Raw genomic sequence first — 23,893 nt, 5'->3', positions numbered from 1 at the left:
CGGTGTGTATGCACTGAGCGCTTTTCAGCCCAGCGATGTCAGCGATCAAACGACCAGTGTGTATGCACTGAGCGCTTTTCAGCCCAGCGATGTCAGCGATCATCGCTGTGCATACACGCTGGGCAAAAACTTACATTGTGTATGCACCTTTACAGTACTGTTAAAGACATCATCTACCTTCATGTGTCTTCACATTAATAACTTGCACGTACCCTACTGCAATTTTGGCTATATACCTTCCTTAATTTTTCTAGCTGTTTTCTAATAAGCCATCAATTTATAGATGTAGGTAAAGTGGATTGATTTCCAATGCACAGCTGTTTAGAACATCACAGGGTAAAAATAACGTGCAACATAAGGTGTAACATTTACAAGACAAAGGGGGTAATTCCAAGTTGAATGCAGCAGGAATTTTTTTAGCAGTTGGGCAAAACCATGTGCACTGCAGGGGAGGCAGATTTAACATGTGCAGGGAGAGTTAGATTTGGGTGTGGTGTGTTCAATCTGCAATCTAATTTGCAGTGTAAAAATAAAGCAGCCAGTATTTACCCTGCACAGAAACAAAATAACCCACCCAAATCTAACTCTCTCTGCACATGTTAAATCTGCCTCCCCTGCAGTGCACAGGGGGGGGGGTAATTCCGAGTTGATCGCAGCAGGATTTTTGATAGCAATTGGGCAAAACCATGTGCACTGCAGGGGAGGCAGATATAACATGTGCAGAAAGAGTTAGATTTGGGTGGGTTATTTTATTTCTGTACAGGGTAAATACTGGCTGCTTTATTTTTACACTGCAAATTAGATTGCAGATTGAACACACCCCACCCAAATCTAACTCTCTCTGCACATGTTATATCAGCCCCCCCTGCAGTGCACATGGTTTTGCCCAACTGCTAAAAAATTTCCTGCTGCGATCAACTTGGAATTACCCCCATGGTTTTGCCCAACTGCTAACAAAATTCCTGCTGCGATCAACTTGGAATTACCCCCAAACCAGGTTGGTTTTGAAGATAAATGCACAAAAGCATACCTTCCAACTTTTCTCTCATCCGTGGAGGGACACTTCCGCGCGTCGAAGGTGCGCGCCCGATTTTTATGGGGTGTGGCCTACCAGAAAGGGGCGTGGCATCGCTGTAAGTGCCGCGATCGCAAGCCGCGCCCCCATTTTCGTCATTATGGGGGCATGAACAGCGCTGTGAGAGCTGCTGGTCATGCCCCCTCTCCCTCTCTGCCGTGAATAGACGCTGTGCGCATGCGCACAGCATCTATTCACCGCTGCTCTGCTCAGAGCAGCGAGTGACAAGGGGATCTCCCAACTGCCCCCCCACCCGCGGGACACTGCGACCCGCGGGTGGGACAGCGGGACAGACCGTGAAAAACTGGACTGTCCCGCCGAAATCGGGACAGTTGGGAGGTATGTAAAAGTATCTCTAGTTCTACTTCAGCCACATTAATAAAGGAACACAGAATACTCTATGAAAGCTCTCCATGCTACTGTGAAACTACAAGCTCCAGCATGCTGTTAGATTTGCTCTCAAAGCCTGCTTAAGCTATGCTCTAGTCATGCTTTACAGATCTTGTTCATGTTGTCTAAATACTTCATGCTGCCAAACCCACACACATTCCAGAGCCTACAGTCATTATGAATCAGTAACATGCTGTGTAGTACTTGCTTAAAGCACGCTTACACATAACACATAAGCCCCACAGCAGATATTATTAGCCGAGAGGGACCCAAACTTCAAACAGTTCAATAATACATCTCTACCTTACAGCATACTTGCCTACCTGACCCTCTCCATGAGGGAGAAAATACTCTGTTCCTGGACTTTCCTGGTAATGTATGATTGCCATCACCTGTGGTGAGCTAGGTAATTGATAAGAAAGGTGTTTCACCACAGGAAAGTCCAGGAACAGAGCATTTTCTCCCTCATGGAGAGGGTCAGGTAGGCAAGTATGCCTTACAGCAGGCATTCCCAACCACGGTCCTCAAGGCACACCAACAGTGCAGGTTTTAGTGATATCCAGGCTACAGCACAGATGGTTAAATCAAAATAGTTCAGCTACTAATTAAGTCACCTGTGCTGAGGGCTGGATATCACTAAAACCTGCACTGTTAGTGTGCCTTGAGGACCGTGGTTGGGAATGCCTGCCTTACAGACTTCATTTTACCAAATTCCTTTGCAGAGGTCAACCTAACAAAATGACCAAATGTCCTCGCTGAGGGCACCATGAAGTGGCCAGTGAGAATAAGTGTGATTAAATAAGTGGCCAGTGAGAATAAGTGTGATTAAATAAACAGAATGTTGCTAACCCATTTATACTTATACATATAGATTTCTTCTTAATAAATAGCATGCAATAAACTGACACATTAATGAACACAGCCACAGATTAGTACTGTTGACTTTAGCAAGTATATGAAAGACCAATGGGTGTGAAAATATATATCCCAACAAATGCTTCGGCTCAAGATGCTTTAGGTGTAGGGTCAGCCAAGGAGAGGAGGAAGCTGGATCATGTGATTAAATAATCTGACAAGTTTATATTGGCTGGTCGTCATGGCACAACTAGTGCTAGTGGTTATTAGAGTGGCCTATTCTGAGGCAATTACAGTGCACTCATCATTTACACAATCTGGAAGCATATAGACTATCAATATACATGCAACTGGTGACCACACTGAGGCGTGAGGTAGTATTTGCCTGAAGCCCAAGTGATGTCACTAGTTTATAGTGAAATAATAGGCTGATGATTGTTTTTATAAACAAAATCATGCTTTCACTGTATTAGGAGATGAGGACACTTTGACAACAACAATTATGCTTTAAAGCATCACTATAGTCCATGATTGAAGTACAAGATTTATATATTGAAGGTACAGAAAAATACACTCTTCAGTGTGCGCTGTTAAAAATGACTATACACTTTGCTACTAATGAATATGCCCCTCCTACATCTTCAGGCCAGCGAACTAATGTGTGAAAAATATCACCTTGCAAATCATATTAACGTACGGCTCCTGCCATTGTGTATCAGCCAATCCACATAAGGCATTTCTACCAGCAGACCTGCAGTATGGACCTCAATCAGAGATGGACGTAAACACGACTTGCAGATTACGTATATATATTTTTTTTTAGTGGGCAGCTTGCACTTACTGCCCTGAGGGCCGACGGGACTGAGACGGGGGCATGGAAGAGACCTGTAGGCATGGCTAAACTACAGTAAGGATGCATTGATACAAATAGCATCTAAGATGACCAGCCCCCAAAAAACCTGCAAATGAGCCTATTTGGAAGGACATGGCTTGTGGGGTGCAAGTTACAAGTTGATGATGACAGACATGCCTGTAACAGCTAATGCATCCAAGACACACCCATCATGCTGCTGCAACTGTGATTTAAAAGCAATATTACATTGCACAGTTAAAAATACGGTATATTGACTACTCTGGGCAGAGCCGGCCCTAGGCATAGGCAAACTAGGCAAATGCCTAGGGCATTTGGTATGCTTAGGGGCACCAGCAGCTTATGCCGATTAAAATGATATGCGGCATGCCTATGTTCTGTGTGTAACTGACGCTGTATCTGCATACAAAATGCTACGTTGCAGTGTATTCCTGGAAACCACTGTAATGTAGCATTTCGTATGCAGATACAGCCGCAGTCGCACACAGAATATAGGCATGCTGCATATCATTTTAATCAGCAAAAGCTGTTTGTGCATCCTAATCACATAGCAATGCAAATAAGATGCATTTTCATAAACAAAATGCGCCCCAACATTAGCAGAGCTGCCAGCTGACTCGTGCCAGGCATGTCCTGTAGAACTAGCGGTGGTGCTAGGGGGCACCAGCCAAAATCTTGCCTAGGGCATCATATTGGTTAGGGCCGGCTCTGACTCTGGGAACAAGAAGGCTGCCCATATGTTTATTAGTGGTGACTTTAACAAAAATTTTTTTTGCTGGTTGCGTCTTGTTTAATTAGCATTTCACACGCTCTAGACGACTTGGGTACTTATTATCTGCACTTTCTGGCCAATTCCGGGAAATGTCTATGAACTGTGTACTGCGATGTGTAGCATCTTTTCTGCTCAGTCATACCACATAGCCTATTGTATTCCTGGCGCATCTGCTCTGGTTACCTGCATGGTGTAGGTGGTGCATTTGCTTCCTATGCAGAGTTGATCACATCTTGCCTTTGCAGGCAGCTCATAATGGGCATCAAGATACAACTTTTTTCTTCAGATGCATTTTACATTTACTGTATGTCCAACTCTGAACGACGTCGGATATGACTGATCTATTCAGTGGTGCAAGTAAAACATTTTTCTTAGTGGTACTGATAGTAAAAATGGGCATGGTCACGTATCATGAGGGGGCGTGTTCACACAAAACTAGGGCCATGGCCACATTATGCCACACACCGTAATGCCCCTTACACATTATGCCAAACACCGTAATGCCCATTACACATTATGCCACACCATAATGCTTATTACACATTATGCCACACACCGTAACACCCATTACACATTATGCCACACACTGTAATGCCCTTTACACATTATGTCACACACCGTAATGCCCCTTACACATTATGTCACACGCCATAATGCTTATTACACGTTATGCCACACACCGTAATGCCCCTTACACATTATGCCAAACACTGTAATGCCCATTACACATTATGCCACACACCGTAATGCTTATTACACATTATGCCACACACCGTAACACCCATTATACATTATGCCACACACCGTAATGCCCATTAAACATTATGCCACACACTGTAATGCTTATTACACATTATGCCACACACCGTAATGCCAATTACACATTATGCCAGACACCATAATGTCCATAAAACATTATGCTACACACTGTAATGCCTTACATATTAAACCACACACCGTAATGCCTATTACATATTATGCCACACACAGTTATGTCACTGACACCATTTTATGTCTCACACACAAAAATGCGCCTTATAAATTATGCCCCAGCTATGGGCTGGTGGTACTGAGTACTACCACCAGATTACTTAATGGTACTCCGTACCACCCTACTTTCAGCACTGGATCTATTATAGAAGAACACCCCTCCTCCTATTTAGCTCAGCCAGCGGTATTATTGGGGTTGGTGTCACCCAGTGCACCAACTCACGGTGTCACCCCCATCTCTGGGTTCCTCAAAAGGGGGTGTGGCATTTTGTCAGCCAAGCCACGCACATGGTGTATGACATTTTGGGAATGTTACCACGTGTCATGCCCACATCCTCGTCATGTTGGGGGCTTGCCCAGTGCTCCAGGACTGCTGGGCAGCCTCCCTGGCATAGTGTGGATGATGTGTGCGTCTTCCATTACCACTGCTCAGTGACACCATCTGAGGGGTGACACCAAAACAGCATTGCAGCTCTGATATTTTGGTGTACCCCCTGCACTCGCCTGGTGACGCCACTGAACTCAGTCACTGACGTATAACAATGCCAAAGAGTATTTTTATATATTTTATATATATTTTTAGAGATATATTTTATATATACTTACATGATCTTAGTAAATAATTATGGTCAATCTAATAATTATGGATATCTAATAAATATTTTGTACTGGCTGAAGCAAATCATAGCTTTGTACGTTTCAACAGCATACAATTCAATGGAGCAGGACAGACCATGGAGATGATCTCTATAGCAGGGCTGGAATTAATGATTAAATACATACAAGGAATTGTCTCTGTATACAGATTATTGAATTTAGTTTTCATTAATAACTACAATTTCTAGGAACAAATATTCCATAAATTGATGAATTTGAACAAGCAAAAGTCACACAAAGTCATACAGACATAAAAGCAAGTTAAGAACTCCATTGCATGCCGCACATGTTATAACAACAGTAGGTTTCATTCAAGTATATTTAAACATGATGCTAAATATGCATGACCTATTTAAGGTGTGTAAATGACACACTGGCTTTACTGAAATAGGTTAAACTGTCTCCTCTTGCATAATAAAGGAGGCGAAAACCTAAAATGAAACGCTCCTCCACTTGGCAAGCACTAGGTATTTGTAATCTGCAAACACACAAACGAGAACGAGGACTGAAACTTACTAGGACGGAAGATCCTCTGTGCGGCTCACAGCTGCGTTCTGTAAGAATCCAAGAAAAAAAGTGATTGAGATTGAGAACAATCAGACAATATCCCGCCAACAATTTGCCATTGTACCTCCATGAGTATGGGAAAGCATTAGCCAGCACGATGTGCACTCATGTCTAAAGACAGCCACAATTCAGAGCAGTCACACCGCCAGGTTCCTTAATGACTAGCCTCTTTTTAGTCTGTAAATGAGTCACTGCCTACAAAGCTAGCAGCACAGACAGATAAGCAGCTGGTGTAGATCAGCAAGCCTGTAATTGTTTTCCAACACACTTCCTACTGAAGAGGTGCAATCGCACATAAGTGTAAAACTCATCAAGAAAGAGTGCGCCTAATTAGAAATATAACATAAAATCCCCCTCAGTAATTTGAATAATTAAACAGTGTCACTGGATCCTTACAGCTACTGTATCTCCAGTCCCAGAATGCTTTCCTTTTCTAAACAAATCCTCTTGGCTTTCTAATTTCAGCAGAAACATCGAGACTGGATATTTAATTATTTGGATTGTCAGGATATACTGTATGGTTTTTACTGCACTTATTTAGGCACAATGATGAGCTATAATGATGCTTTATGAAATAAAAATAATTCTGTGCTTACACTACATAATGCAATGATATTTTCCTCACTACATTCAGAAATGGCCATTTATAGAGATAAGATTATCTGCAATTATCGTACATAGGGGGTCATTCAGAGTTGATCGCTCGCTAGCAGTTTTTAGAAGTCGTGCAAAAGTGCGAACGAAAGGATCGCAGAGCGACTACAAAAAAAATGTGTGCAGTTTCAGAGTAGCTCCAGACCTACTCCTAGCTTGTGATCACTTCAGACTGTTCAGTTCCGGATTTGACGTCACAAACACACCCTGCGTTTGCCCAGCCACGCCTGCGTTTTTCCTGGCACACCTGCGTTTTTTCGAGCACTCCCTGAAAACGGTCAGTTGGTACCCAGAAACGCCCCTTTCCTGTCAATCACTCTGCGGCTGCCATTGCGACTGAAAAGCTTCGCTAGACCTTGTGTAAAAATACTTTGCCCGTTGTGACAGTACGTCGCGCGTGAGCACTGCGCCGCATGTGCAGAAGTGCCTTTTTTTGTATCATTGCTGCGCAGCGAACATTTTTAGCTAGCGATCAACTCGGAATGACCCCCATAGATCACTCTTTCAATTCTACTAAGCAGCCTGTGACACTGATGATGTTCACAAAACTGGCTTGTTATAAAAGATTGATTTTTAAATACATGGTGCAGAATTAAATTCCCCACACTTCATATGGATTACTACTAATACTGTATATGTGGAATACAATCTAAGCGTGATTCATTTTTATGTTTTAAACAGAACTGAAATGATATTTTAGTTTTTTTAATTGTAGATGTGCTTGAGTGCTGTAGTTTATTTATAAGAAGATATTTTCTCTTTTCAGCATATTCATTTTATGTTATAAGATAATGATGTTCTGGCTCTTCAGCATATACTGTACATACCTTTCCACTATTTCTTATGGCAGTCACCTGTGCTGAATGAATTGGTGATGAATAAAACAGCTTTAATTTCATTCATTCAGCATAGATAATGGCAGAAGTAATGTAACTGGATAGCTGGAGCACAGAGCATGTTGTATTGGGTAGAAGGAGAGCCTGTATGTTATGGTTCAGTTTGTGCATGGGGTTAATCAAAATTGCTGATTGCAAAGAGTTCAGGATTATAATTGCATATAGCACCTGTAGCATATAGCACCTGTAGCATATAGCACCTGTAGGTGGCTAGGTGGTACTGCAACATAAAGAGGCTACAATGCTATTTATTCATTCCTGAAACAGTGTTTGAGTAATGCATCACACTGATCACACTGAGGCAGGAGTACAGACATTCTAAATGGGATTTTAATACTCCCTTTTCCACAAAAACCCTGGGTACGACCTGAGTTTTTGAGCATGGTTCCAAACCGGGACAGACCCAGGTCAGGCCACGTTCAAACAGCTCCTTTGACCCAGGCTATTCCCAGGTCAGCCCCATTTACACTGCACTCGTGCGCAGGCTTTCTATTCTGCTTGCATGCTTGGAGATGACATCTCCAAGCATTTTTTTGGGACCCTTTTACACTGAGCTGCAACCTGATTTGACCCGAAAATAACCCAGGTTATTGCCGCAGTGGAAAAGGGGTATAACACATACATGCCGACATTCTGACTGAGAGAGCAGCCAGTTGGCTCAGCAGGGGGTGGGGCAGGGCTATGATGTGAGGAGGGGGTGGACTGGAGGTGGAATGGGGGCGGGGCAGAGGTGGGGTTACTGAGGCACCTCCACTCTGGAATGCCGCAATCACCAGCATTATACTGCAGGGGGCGTGGCTATGATGATGCAATTCAGCAAGAATAGCGGCATCGGCCAGGCAGGGGGGACCTGAAGAATCGAGAGACTTGCCTACTCTTCCCGGGTGGCGGCAGGGTCACCTGATTTTAGGGAGCCTCCCGGCCATTCCGGGAGAGTAGGCAAGCACGGTATAACATTATACAGTTATCCATACAGTTGGCTCTAGCTTAGTAGCTAACCTTGCACTACCCTTATTACAGTTAACTGTTGAATTAGTGCTTTGAGTTAAAGCACATTACACTCTTGTTAGTAAGTGTCCACCTTTTATTAAGAAAATGTGCGCTTCAAAATGTAGATTTACTTAATAGCATATACCATTTTAAAATAAATGAATATTGTTACAGGTCATCTGATTACATATCAGTTATCAAATAAAATCCCATTTATCTACATTTTATCTGCATGGTCTTTCTATGGCACTTTTGTATGTATAATGTAATATATATTGAATACAGATTTGTTCATACATTTGGCCACAGTTTGAACAATTATTGAAATCTTCTAAGTAGTTGTTGTACGTAATGCAATCTGCAAAGGCTCTTAGCAGAGATGCAGGGAACACAGGTGAGAGACTGTAATGTACCCAGTGATAAATAGTAGATATTATCCCAGTGTTTACTAGCATGTCTGACAAGGAATGCTGGAAGATTCAGTTCTATAATTGGTCTCCTAATGTTGGCCGTTAACAGAGTTAACCGATCACCAAACAACCGATTCTGTGCCCACATTTGCGATAATACATCGGACAGATCAGGTTGATGGTGGGGTGGCTCCACAAGGCCCCAATGCAGTTTGTATTTGGTTAGTACATAACCAAATACAGATGCCAATTTGATTATCTGGTAGAGCAGTGTAGGTTATTAGATGTATATCCTATTATGTTACCCCAACATTTAAAGACACACAGACCATGATAATGAGCAAGTCTGATAAGATACCAAGCAAATTGTGCAATCCCACGTTGGTGGCTATGCTGAGAGTGAATAAAACTGCAGAGCTGATACAGGTCAGGATAGTATTACAGCAGTACAGTATTTTTCAATGCAGATGGAATGAAACTCATTATGCAGCACATGACACGTTCATATCTCTGGAAGGCAATTATAGAAGCAATGTACTTATCAGCCAAAGCCTTGCAAGCAAAGACAGGCAAAAAGCAGAAGGACAAGACAGAACACATTTTCACAGATACACAATGTACAATTGAGGTGCATCTTGTAGAACCAATGTGTACTAATATTTATCCGGTAAGGCATGTAAGAGCTGGCTCAGATTAGTTCAGGGCAGAACGATCATACAATTGATTTTGTGATGGAAGATAATTAGCAGTAAAGTGCTCTCTTCATTCGTTCTTTTCCGTGTTAACATTGTATTAAAAAAAAAGATACTCTGAAATAATTTCCAGGAGTACAAGTAAATTCCCAGACCAAGATCTGCAAGCATAGGGCTACAAGAAACTGAATGTAATAAACAGGATGCTCACACATACAGTAGACTGTCACTGCATTGTGCAGAATAATATGCACTGACAACTGCCCTTATGTATGGAGTCACCGGATTGCAGTTATTGTTATATGCTTTGCCCAACTGAGCTATACATTTATTTCTTGTCATGGATCTATAACTCAGCATGTGGTATTACTATGTATGATGTGTCATGCGTGTGTTAATATTGGTAGACAAAATCAAAATGTTTTAGATTATAAACTCTAGTGAATAGAGCTCCATGAATATACAGACGTGACCTGCTGACAGATTGGTTTTCTTATAAACTACATTCGTTTGCTGACTCTACAGTATATAATAGATTATGAAAGTTAAATATATACATTTTTAAAGCTTTAATTGAATCTAAAAGTAAAGATCCTTGCGTTAATTAGCTATATTCTTATATTATTAAATGTACATAAAAATACGAAATATAAATATATATAAATTATATATAAGAATGAATTTTTTATAATTGGACTACTCATTTGGGATTTTATACCAAGTTTTTGAACGCTGTGTCTTTAAATATAAGTAATGTACAGTTTATGTCCATCTCTACACATATATTGATACAACACTCCTTCTTAATACCTATGGGCTGTATTCAATTAGTCACGGTAATTTACCATGGCTAATTTACCTGTCTGGGCCTATCCAATTAGGCCCAATGCCGGCACTTATCAAAAACCAAGTCCGTGATTAACATGCTTCTATTTCCGCATCATGGCCGCAAAAACACATAAGTCCATGACTTTTTGCGGATGCTATGGGGGGGGGGGGGGGGGGGGGGAATTGCAATGGGTACGATCTTTAGTGAGGTAAAAAACCTTGCGCACCTCACGCCCAATTTTGGATAACCTCAGGTATGTGCGCTCCAGATTTCCGTGGTATTGAATAAAAAAGAAGTGGTTGCAGGGTTTTCAGCACTAAAAACCCCACAGTGCATGAATTTTTTAAATAAAAATAAAAAATTCACCTGTTCAGTGCTCTCCAGTGGTCTCTCCTCCATCTTGACATTGGGGAGGGGGCTGCTGGAAGACTCCAGGGGTGCTGGGAGGTGTAGTTCTCCCAGCAGCCGTCTCCAGGGAGGGGGGTTTACACACACCGGGAGTCACTCACATACATAAACACACTCATGCTTGCTCTATTTGTGAAGCACATGACCATAGGGCTGGTTGCAGGGCGAATGCACTAACTTCAAACACCGGGAAGTGGCTTTGTATACTAAAGTAATTTGAACACATTTTAATGTTAAAAAAATGCCTAATTTGGTGTACCAGTATAGAGGGTGTGGCTTAAAGGGTGTCACTAGATTCAGTTTAAAGACTCTTAGTTGAGAATTGTTGGAGAATTGAATTAGCCATTAAAAAAGTGATATAGCAAAAGCCTAAAGCAGATTCTCTCAAACTGGGGTTCCACACGGCACGTGCAGGTGTGCCATACATTGGTTGTTCACGACTAAATCAAAACTATTTATGGCCAATGTGATTGTCGAAACCAGTGCTTGCGGCTCTGTAAAATATGTGGGCAAACAGAAGCGCAACCCTGTCCCTCACCACCATGATCCAAGAAAGTTTGGGAACCACTGGCCAAAAGGTCTGTGTGTTAAGACAAGACTGGTTCTACATGAGAATGCACCTTCATATATGTCAGGGCTATGAGATCATGCCAGCCAGATGCTGCAGGTCTGTAGAGTCATACATGCATAGCTGTGTTACTGCAGAACCCTACAATTACTTGGAATATACGTCACAGCAGGAGCAGAATACAGCACATTGGAAGATGGATATGTTACACTGTCATTCCACAGGCCAGGCTGCAGATGGGATTAGTGATGTTATGAAATAAGCTTTTCTTCATTTCCAATCTTGCATATATAGACAGACAAACTGGTAGTAAAATAAAGAACTTTCATACCATTTTATCAGAAGCTTTATAACACTTGTCCATTCTCTCTAAATCTGCATCTAACTCAGATTGGTACTGATAGAGGTCTTTCTCTAGCTCAGTCTAGTCAGAGAAGAACAAGACAATAAGGAAAAGGTTACAGTGACAGATGTTTACTACAGAGGTGGTTACAGGACACAATAAAACAGTAGGCACAATAATAGAAGACAGCATACACATTAGACAATTTGGCTCCAGGTCGAATATAGCATTTTTATTATCAGAAAAAAGTTGAATGTGGAAATAAAATGAGATACTTGTGTGCAAAATCATTTACTAACACCGAATATTTATAGTCAAGCTTTCAAGAACCCACCTATCTCCCAAGTGACAAGAATGGAGTTGTCAAATTTAGTGGTTTAATGCTCCGTTAGACAAGCAATTTTCATTCAACCAAGTTTTGCACATCAACATCTTGACAATACGCCAGAAAGATTTTAAAGCAGATAAATAACGTAGGTAACATGGCTCTCACTAGTTGTAGTGGAACTATAAGCCCCAGAATGCCTTGTCACATGCTGGGCTCACCGTTTCACAATAGTTAGGGAGTCATAGGTTCCATGTGGCTAGACAATCCGATTAAAGGCCCGTACACACTGGCCGATATATTGGCCGTTCTCTTGAACGGCCGATATATCGTGGGACCGTCGGCCAGTGTGTACGGCCGATACATCTGTGAACTCCGTCGCTCACAGACGTATCGTGTCAGCCTCGCAGCACAGCCGACGGCCAATATATCGGTAGATATAGTGGCGCGTCGCTGAGTGTGTACGGCGGTCGGCCGACCGCCCTTACACATGCTGCGGCGGCCGGCGGTGATTGACAGCTGAACTGGGCGGGCATGTGTACACGCCCGCCCAGTTCATGACGTCAGTCCCCGACGGATCGGCCAGTGTGTATGCACAGCACACTGCCCGATCCGTCCATAGATATATCTGCCGATCAATTTATCTGCAGATATATCTTTCCAGTGTGTACCCACCTTAAGAGTTTAAAATGAACCAATAATGATCACCATGTACCTGGCCCATCATTACACTTGTACGCACACAGCTATAACCATTTTAGCTACAGTTTAAGAACACATACAGTACTAACACCTCACTATACAGCAAAGGTTAAAATACATGAATGGCACTAGTCAGATTACACTTGGAATATCATTTACCTTTTTGGGGGGTTTGTAACTTCTCAAATATTTAAAACTGGAGTAATTATTATTTCCCTGTTATTAATTATAATTTAACACATTTGTCTCAGGTTAGATGTCACGCACAGAAATAATTACATAGCAATGAATTACACATGCACACCAGGCTGCATTATTTGAACATGGAGTTCTAGAGTCAGCGTTTCATGATTTTAGCACATGTTACCCAGAGACCATAAATAATAGACATACACTGTAGTGGGCCTGATTTAGAATGTAACACATTTTTATGCTCCAAATGTATGGTTATAAATGTGGTTACAAAATTTGGGTCTTATGGGTGTATTCTCAATCATACATATGTCTAAAGATGCATCCAATTCAAGCACAGCAATATTTACACATCAGGTGACCAAAATGAGTATATTTATACTCAAGAATAGCATACAAATAGCCAGCGTTCATACTTATTGCCACAGGCGCATTTTCCATTTAAAATCTTATTTCTTGCAAACACTACCACATCCAATGTGTATTGACTTGTAAATCCAATAAGAGTACTCCAAATGGTAGTGACAAATAAATCTGATCAGGTGACTTCAACTTAATATAAAATAGCCATGATGCTAATGAATCAAAAACTATCAGGTTGAGCAAACAGCCAAACAGAAGAGCTAAATAGTATTGGTGGTGTCATCAACATATATCTTTATATCATGCAAAGATTAGAGATGTGTGCTGGACCATTTTTTGCTGGTTTTGGATCTAATTCGTTGTCCGATTTTTGTTTTGGATTCGGTTTTGGATTTTGTCCGTGGTGTTGATTTTGGATTTTTTTTCCAAAATGTACAATAAAAATGAAAATCAGATAATTTAGGCTTTTTTTGTTCCTATGGTATTATTAACCTCAATAACATGAATTTCCACTTATTTCCAGTCAATTTTGACGACCTCATAGCTCACAAGGGGCCTAATTCAGATCTGACCGTAGCAGCAAATTTGTGAGCAGATGGGCAACACAAAGGCCCTCATTCCGAGTCGTTCGCTCGGTATTTTTCCTCGCATCGCAGCGTTTTTCTGCTTAGTACGCATGCGCAATGTTCGCACTGCGACTGCGCCAAGTAATTTTGCTATGAAGATAGTATTTTTACTCACGGCTTTTTCTTCGCTCCGGCGATCGTAGTGTGATTGACAGGAAATGGGTGTTACTGGGCGGAAACACGGCGTTTTATGGGCGTGTGGATAAAAACGCTACCGTTTCCGGAAAAAACGCGGGAGTGGCTGGAGAAACGGAGGAGTGTCTGGGCGAACGCTGGGTGTGTTTGTGACGTCAAACCAGGAACGACAAGCACTGAACTGATCGCAGATGCCGAGTAAGGTTGAAGCTACTCAGAAACTGCTAAGTAGTTTGTAATCGCAATATTGCGAATACATCGTTCGCAATTTTAAGAAGCAAAGATTCACTCCCAGTAGGCGGCGGCTTAGCGTGTGTAACTCTGCTAAAATCGCCTTGCGAGCGAACAACTCGGAATGAGGGCCAATGTGCAGTGCAGGTGTGGCAGATATAACATGTGCAGAGAAAGTTAGATTTGGGTGGGGTATGTTCAAACTGAAATCTAAATTGCAATGCAAAAATAAAGCAGCCAGTATTTACCCTGCGCAGAAACAATATAACCCACTCGAATCTAACTCTCTCTGCACATGTTATATCTCCCCCCCCAGCCCCCCTGCAGTGCACATGGTTATGCCCATCTGCTAACAAATTTGCTGCTGCTATCAGGTATGAATTAAGCCCAATATTGTTTTAATTCGCTTTAGGCCAAAGGCTGCAATGGCTGGCTACTAAGCTAGCTGGCTACAGAGCAGTGGCACAAACACACGGCTGTTTATAGCACATCTAAGAAACATTGCCACACAGCAGTGGCAGAAATGAAAAGTGGCACATGACTGGTGGCAGCAGCTGCAGCGCTAGTATTTGGTTGCTCTTCTCTAAACTGATTCGTTATCCATTTTTCAATTCACAGATCACTGCGTGGAGTCACAGGGCTTATAGATACACGAGAACAATGCACACTAGTGTAAAGCATACCAAACAATAGATCTATATTTTATTTTATTAACTTGCAGCCCGGTTCAAACTGCATTGAGTTACAGGGTTTATATGGAGTCACAGGGCTTATATATGTACATGAACAAAGTGCACTAGGGTAAAGCGCACCAAACAGTACAAACAATATATCTATATTTAAAAAAATTTTTTTTTACTTGCAGCTCGGTTTAAACTGCATGGAGTTACAAGGCTTATATATGTACATGAACAAAGCGCACTAGCGCACCAAACAGTATGAACAATAAATCTATATTTTATTTTTAACTTGCAGCTTGGTTCAAACTGCATGGAGTCACAGGGCTTATATATGTACAAGAACAAAGCACACTAGAGTAAAGTGCACCAAACAGTACAAACAATAGAATTTTTTTATTTGTAAATTTATAGCTCGGATCAAACTGCGTGGAGTCACAGGGCCTATAGATGCACGTGAACAAAGCACATTAGGGTAAAGCACACCAAACACTACAATTTTTATTTTATTTTTGTAACATGCACTCCGGTTCAAACCTGCATGGAGTCACAGGGCTTATATATGGAGCCACAAGGCTTATATGTGTACATGAACAAAGTGCACTAATTTAAGGGGTGTGGTTCATTAGGTTGACATGAGTTAGGTCGACATAAATTGGATTGATTGCGTTTGGTCGACATGCATTGGGTCGACATTATCACTAGGTCGACATGGTCATTAGGTCGACATGTGCTAGGTCGACATGGAAAAAGGTCGACATGTGTTTTTTTACTTTTTTGTAGTTTTCTTCGTAAAGTGAGTGGGAACCCCAATTAGTGCACCATGTCCCCTCGTATGGCTCGCTTCGCTACCACTGCGCTCGGCACAGGTTACTGTTTCCAATTGTAGTCCACGTGGATCGTTACGTATGAAAAAGGTCAAAAAATGGAAAAAAAAATGAAAAAATCATGTTGACCTTTTTTACATGTCGACATAGTACATGTCAACCTAATGATCATGTCGACCTAATGCATGTTGATCAAATGTGGTCGATCCACTGTATGTCGACCTAACTCATGTTGACCTAATGACCGCCATCCAATTTAAGGGGCACCAAACAGTACAAACAACAGATCTATTTTATTTTTTGTACATCCAGCTCGGTTTAAACTGCCTGGAGTCACAGGGATTATATATGCACGTAAACAAAGCACACTAGGGTAAAGCACACTAAACACTACAAACAATAAATCTATATATTTTTTTCTTTTTTGAACTTGCAGACCAGTTCAAACTGCATGGAGTCACAGGGCTTATATGTGCATGTGAACAAAGCACACTAGGGTAAGCGCACTAAACACTACAAATAATAGAAGAATATCTGACAGGAAGTCACACAATATACAATATAGTGCTGCTTGTGAGCAGCCACTTTAGATGGACACAGCATAACAAATTTACAACAGAGTATCCCCTATACCAGGGGTGGGCAATTATTTCAGCTGAGGGGCCACTTGACATTTCCTGTCAGTATCCGAGGGCCACATACAAAATAGCAGCTCCCCCCACTTGCCAAAAATATAGGGACGTGGCTTCATGTGGAAGGGGTGTGGGCAAAAAATAATACAGATTCATATTAGGCTGCACAATAGTCTCCATTATTCAAATTGCGCCACTTACACACACTACACCAGGTAGAGCCCCTTTTACACACATTACGGCAGGTAGAGAGCCTTTTTACACATTAACATTTTATTTAGGATAATTATTGTGCAGCAGGCAAATTATCCAGTGTCTTATGGCCCCTGGGGAAAGATGTGACACGGTGAGGGGTGACACGGTGACAGAACACGGGGGGTATGACACGGTGACAGAACACGGGGGGTGTGACACGGTGACAAAACACGGTGGGGGTGACACGGTGACAGAACATGGTGACAGAACACGGGGTGTGTGACACGGTGACAGAACACGGGGGGGGTGACACGGTGACAGAACACGGGGGGGGTGACACGGTGACAGAACACGGTGGGGGTGACACGGTGACAGAACACGGTGGGGGTGACACGGTGACAGAACACGGTGGGGGTGACACGGTGACAGAACACGGGGGGGTGACACGGTGACAGAACACGGGAGGTGTGACACGGTGACAGAACACGGTGGGGGTGACACGGTGACAGAACACGGTGACAGAACACGGTGGGGGTGACACGGTGACAGAACACGGTGGGGGTGACACGGTGACAGAACACGGTGGGGGTGACACGGTGACAGAACACGGTGGGGGTGACACAGTGACAGAACACGGTGGGGGTGACACTGACAGGACACGGGGGGTGACACGGTGACAGAACACGGGGGGGTGACACAGTGACAGAACACGGTGGGGGTGACATGGTGACAGAACACCGGGGGTGTGACACAGTGAAAGAACACGGGGAGGGGGGTGACAGTGACAGAACACGGTGGGGGGGACACGGTGACAGAACACGGGGAGGGGGGGTGACAGTGACAGAACATGGATGTGTGACATGGTGACAGAACACAGGGGGTGTGACACAGTGACAGAACACAGGGGGGGTGACAGTGACAGAACACGGGGGGGGGGGGGGGTGACACAGTGACAGAACACGGGGCGGGGGGGTGACAGTGACAGAACAGGGGGGGGGGTGACACAGTGACAGAACACGGGGGGGGGGGTTGGTACAGTGAGAGCTAAAGATCTCTCCCCCAAACCTAAAACAGTCTGACGCCACTGCCCGCACACACAAATATACACACACACACACACACACACACACACACACGTCCACACACACACACACACACCCACCCTTTCTTTCTCTCACTTTTCCCATTAACTTACTGATCTGGCTGGCAGTGGCAGGAAGGATGGATCTGTAGCAGTCTGGCTCTTGTCCCGTGTAGCTCCGCCCCCTGAGGTCCCGTGTAGCCCCACCCCCTCATCTGCATGTAGCCCCACCCCCTTTTCGGTTGAACACAGCCGATGTCACTGGGGACTCTGGAGGCGGAAGGAGGAGGCTGCTACAACGCAGCAGCAGGGGAGAGAGGCGCCGCCGGCAGCTTGGAGGTACTGCAGTGCAGAGCAATGACAAGCAGCTCAGCCGGTTGGGCCGCTTGTCATTGCTCGCTGGTGGAGGCAGTGGACCGGGCAAGATCGGTTTGCGGGCCGCATCCGGCCCGCGGGCCGTATTTTGCCCACCCCTACCCTATACACTGACTATATGCAGAGCACAGCCACTTGTAAGTCTGGGGTCTGAAGTCTGACACAACACAGCCAATACAGCAGAGTACAGCGCAGCATACAGCTGCATGCCCCTTATACACTGGCTACATACAACGTACAGCCACATGTAAATCTGGAATCTTGACAAGAGACACAGCACAGCCAATACAGCAGAGTACAGTGCAGCATACAGCAGCGTGCCTGAGAGTGAAATCGTGCAGAATCCCAGCCGCGGTGCCTTATATAGAATCCAAAACCTGTGAGAATCCGATGCTGGGAGGATGATGTTTTGCCTCAAAGTGAAATCCAAGTCTGGTGGGAAAACCTGAGCCACGGCTTGGGAAGACACAGATCCTGGAAGAACGGAGAGACTCAGATTCCAAGGACAGCTGCCTGGTTTCCGGCTCCAGCGCTCATCTATGTCCTTTTTATGTGTGTTGTGCATTTGACGTCATGACGCAAGCGCGTATGACATCACATGCACAGAGAGAGGAGCTGGCACGTGATGCACCCAGAGAAGAGTGAAGATTGAATAGGATGAGGCATGTGTTCTGGTGCAGTGGTTGCCTGCGTCTGCCTGCATTGTAATTTTAAGTACACTGACCGGGGAGCAGCACACATGCATACACTGACTTGGTGGGGGCATGCCTGCCTGTTACAGTCGGGAGGTGGGGGGGAGTCTCTATATCGGTGTCTTGCTTAGGGCACCATGAGGTTTAAATCAGCCTCTGACTACAATTATTTAATGTATATTATGCACTGAGTTATAGGTTTAAATATGTTTGCAATTATGGGTTTGGTTGCCCTTTAAAAGTATCTTAATTGTTACTAAAGTCTGAGAGTGGTGCAAACTTCTGGTGTTCATTTTAACTTTTGGGACAAAACATCTTTAGTTAGAACCATTTGCAGCTTTGCCATGTAACTCACCTGTCTGGTTTTGAATGTCGTCACAGTGCTACAGACCACTGTTCAATCAAACAAAATGTTTTGGTAACTATACATAAGGCCTGGTTCGTAATTTCGTAATGCAGAACCACTCATGTAACCCAATGTATATCAAATTGTAATAGGGATGCTTTAGAAGAGCATTTAAATCAGTGGTGTCAAACTCACGGCCCACATGCGGCCCCTGCTGCATTATTTTGTGGCCCCCTCGGGCAGGGGTCCTTTTGCAGCCTGTTGGCAGGTCGGAATGGGGCAGAACTGCGTCTCCAGCGTTCCGCCTCCATCCGCCAATGGTGACATTGCCCTGCTGCCTGCACCGCCCACCAGCACCCATATGGTGGTGTGAAGCAGCCAGCAAGGAGCAGGGAGCCGGGTAGCCCTGACAGAAAACCACAGCCTTTGAAGCCACTGCCCTGACCGCCAGAGCCCTTAAAGCCGCAGCCCTGACCCCTGAAGCAGAATGCCCAGGAAGGAGCATGCTGCTAATGTAAGTCTCTGGGGCATGCTGCACAGAGGGATGGGGGTGTAATGGGGGAATTATGTGTATCAGGCACTATACTGAGGGACATTATGTGTAACTGGCACTATACCGCGGGACATTATGTGTAACTGGCACTATACTGGGGGACATTTTGTGTTACTGGTACTATACTTGGGCACATTATGGCATTACTTGTATCTGCAACTATACTGATGGCATTATGTGTAACTGGCACTGCAGCGGGGGTATAAAAATATTCCAAAATACGGAATGATCCATTATCCAAAATGCTTCTGGTCCCAAGCATTTTGGATAAGGGATACTCAATAGATATATATATATATATATATATACACACACACACACACGCACACACTTTCTTTTTCTTGCGGCTCATACAAGACTTAGACCTTGATCATTCGGCCCAGTTGGGAGTTTGAGATGCCTGATTTAAATAGACACATATCTTGGTAGACATCAAGAAATAACATACTACAAACAACCAACCAACCAACCAACCAACCAACCAACCAACCAACCAACCATATAGGCCCTAAGGTAGGCTCTTAGAAAAGAATGTACATTTCTATAATATTACTATAGAAATAAATAAGAATGCAATCCAATATATAATCGCAAACACGTTATAGAATGCTCAAATCCTCCTAAAAGAGGACTTGAAAACCTTAAACAACTCCTGAACAAACAAAAATGAAGAAAGCGTAAACACTACAATCCTGGAGTAATAGACTACAGAAGCATCTGGAACCCAATACAAGAGCGCAGAATGAACGCTTATAATAATCAGAGTCAACTTTTATAGGCTTTAAGATAGAAAAATCAAACCAGAGTATTTACTATTGCAAACCAGTGTGTACAGATGTGTGATCATCCAGCTAGCGCATAGACACCATTCGGTTAGATCAGTGTAAGGTAGTAATTTAGTGTTGTCACTTCCAGTTGTTTTATTTATGTGAATATTACAGACAGTTTAAAAGTAAGCATCTGTAATTTTGTCTAAAATAATACTATTTATGAAACATATCTCAAATAAAGAAAACTACACGGACATAACACTCTAAAAGTACCCAAAAGGAGGCATATAGGGAACACTAACAACCACACTGTGTAGACAATAATATACAATTATAGACATATAACATACCACTCACAGTAGATGATAGCAAACATCAGAAAACACAATAACAAGTACAGATACAAAACAGAATTTAGAGCAAGTGAATGTGTGTATATACATTGAATGCAGCAGGAGGGGTGGGGTAAATGGGGATTTTCTTAAACTACCTAGAGATGGGTGGTATGCCATAAATCCAATACTCTGGCAATATGAGTTCAGGGGTGATGTATAGAGATTATCTAGTTTGTCATGGGTAAAACTGTTCTATTCCTGTCCAGCCACAAGGATTAAAGTTAATGCTTTTACTACTGACTCCTTGTTATTGGTGAGGGGGATCTGACAGGGGTGCCCCCTTTCCTTTTTGCTCTTGCACTAGCTTGTACTATTAGGGCCTCCGCTGCTATAACCGGGTTTCATGTTGCAGGTCATGAGGAAACAATCGTCCTGTACATGCTCCTCTACTTGACTGATATGTCTCATTCCCTGCCTGCTCTTTTAGAGCTGGTTGAGGACTTTGGCTATTATTCTGGTATTCATATTAACTGGGAAAGATCTATGGTGTTTCCCCTGCTTCCTTCCACACCACAACCCCTCTCCTATGTCTTTCCCCTTAAGTAATGTACTCAGTTCAAGTACCTAGGTATTCAATTTCTCACTCTCCTGTGGATTTTCTTTCCTTAAGTATAGCTCCCTAGATAGACGATTTGCGCTTGAAGTCTTGAGTTTGGCAGAAACGACCTCTTTCAGTCACTGGCCGTGTGAATCTTATTAAAATAATTGTCCAACCTAAATTTTTGTATATACTCCAGAATTCCCCGGTGTATGTCCCCCTTTCTCAGTTTTAGTTGATATCCTGCTATATTAATTCCTCTATCTGGGGACTTAAGCGGGCACGTGTTGCATATAAAACACTTTGTTGATCGGGGGGGAGTGTTTGGTCTGGCCCTGCCTGGCATTCGTCGATACTATTTAGCTGCTCAATTGCCACAATTGTGTGAAAGGGTTACTCCTGGAGTCTACGGAAACCTAACTGTAGCTCTTATAAGTAAGTAGGGTCTCACTTTTATTCTTCTATCACGCACCCCACTCTCCTCTCCTCTCTTCCTCCACTGTTACAACAGACTCGGAGGGTGTGGATGGTTGCTGAGACATTGCTGAGACCACCATAGATCCCTGCTCTCCCGTGTGGCAATATATGTCTTTCTCTGAAACCTGTGGTTTAGGGGGTAGCTCTGGTTGAATCTCAATAGGCTAACTTTATCTGGATGGGGTTCTCCACACTTTTGACCATTTATCCGCTACCTATGCCATACCTAGTCACTACTTTTATGGTTATATACAACTTTGCCACACCTTGGCTGCACAGTGGAGGGGTAGTGTTCCGCAACTCTTAGCATCCCCTGTTCATGAGCTAGTTCGTACTATACCCTGTCATAAGACAGTCTCGGTTCTATACTCCTCTCTCATCTCTTCCTCTAGGACTAATGCTTTATGTACTTTTCATGCTAAGTAGGAGATGGATTTGGGTACAATGGATGATGAATTGTGGGATTATGTCCTTGGCTCCCCCAGTTGGGTACCGGCTTATGCTAGATTTCATCAAATCCAATTTTATATTTTGCATGGAGTCTACTGGACCCCAAGCAAACTTTTTCAGACTGAAGGCTCGGTGATGGATATTTGCCCTAAGTGCCCTGCTCCGGCTGCTGATTTCTGGCATCTCCTTTGGCTGTGCCCATGGGTATCTGCTTTTTGGGATGAAATAATGGTTTGTATACATGACAATTGTATTCATATTCCATTAATGAACCCACCTATTTGTATATTTGGCTTGGATTTACGAGACTCCCTCTCTTATCTTTGTCTTTATGTTAATAATGTATTGTACTGTCCCGTATTTGTATAACCCGTACCTGGATGGCACATGACCCTCCCTCATATAATGCCTGGGCAGCTCTAGTCAACACTACAATTTCACATGAACGTTTTATGTACAGTATACTAAATGTATAAGTCCGGTGAAATTTGATAAGGTGTGGGGCCTCTGGAATAACTCCCGTTACATCCTTCATAATACCTCTTAATTTAGTGACCTCTAGTTCATTACTGCTCCCTTGTTTTCTGCTCACACCAATCTGCCTCCACTGATACCTGTTTATAATCGTACTATTGAATATGTTGTTATGCAAGACTATTTTTATTTCTGTGATGACACGCCTAGATTGTTTACCTTTATTCACATTATGTCCTTCATATCTGTTATGCTCTCATATAATAGTCTTGAGTCTACTGTGTTCCCGATTATACTCTTGTCTGCATTTCTGTACTGCTGATATCACTTGAAATGCATTTTATTTATTATGTTTGTTCTGTTTTGTTTATTTGTGTATTTAAAACCAATAACAAAAACACTTGATTGAAATAAATATATATCCGATTATCTAGTCTGTGAGTAATAACACTCATTAATTTGGAATGCATGTTTGTCTATAACAGTAGTTCCCAAGGCACCCATTCCCAAGCAGTTTGCCATAAGTCATTAGTGTTCCGCAGATCACCACTACACAGTGAATTCAAGGAAACCACCATGGAGCAAGTGTAGAATAGAGAGATTTGCCAAAATTGCAGATTTTCAACATTTTTTGGGACAAGATTTAAACAGGCAAAACACCGTGTGTATATTTTTTAAATCTAAAACTCTAGTCTTTTGCCTTTAAAAAAATCCAGCATTAATATAATGGACAAAAATCATAGCTTTTCAAAAATATCTCTTCATTACATTTGCCCCAAGACTATCAACTCCTACCTAGGTCATGCATGTATACATACTGTATGTTGCACACCACCTTGCTGGTTAGTTGTTTCTAAATGGGCTCAAGCA

At 42.9% G+C, this 23,893-nt stretch overlaps 1 protein-coding gene across 32 annotated transcripts in view; it reads right to left on the bottom strand.

Moving 5' to 3' along the window:
- The window catches only part of SORBS1 (sorbin and SH3 domain containing 1), a 696,861-nt gene that overhangs the window by 65,185 nt on the left and 607,783 nt on the right, over positions 1 to 23,893 (bottom strand). For 21 of the 32 annotated variants that reach the window (XM_063961529.1, XM_063961528.1, XM_063961550.1 and 18 more), the window contains 2 exons: positions 11,956 to 12,048; positions 6,127 to 6,164 (listed from right to left, as the gene is read on the bottom strand). In XM_063961529.1, the coding sequence (XP_063817599.1) occupies positions 6,127 to 6,164; positions 11,956 to 12,048 (131 nt within the window). Of the gene's footprint in view, positions 1 to 6,126; positions 6,165 to 6,241; positions 6,299 to 11,955; positions 12,049 to 23,893 lie in introns of those variants that run through there. The other 11 variants (XM_063961554.1, XM_063961552.1, XM_063961551.1 and 8 more) reach the window with 2 other exon arrangements.

Source organism: Pseudophryne corroboree, chromosome 3 (genome assembly GCF_028390025.1).
Source record: "Pseudophryne corroboree isolate aPseCor3 chromosome 3, aPseCor3.hap2, whole genome shotgun sequence".
Taxonomy (NCBI): Eukaryota; Metazoa; Chordata; class Amphibia; order Anura; family Myobatrachidae; genus Pseudophryne; species Pseudophryne corroboree.
Note: the sequence above shows the minus strand (reverse complement) of the source record. Positions and strands in the feature narration are given on the sequence as shown.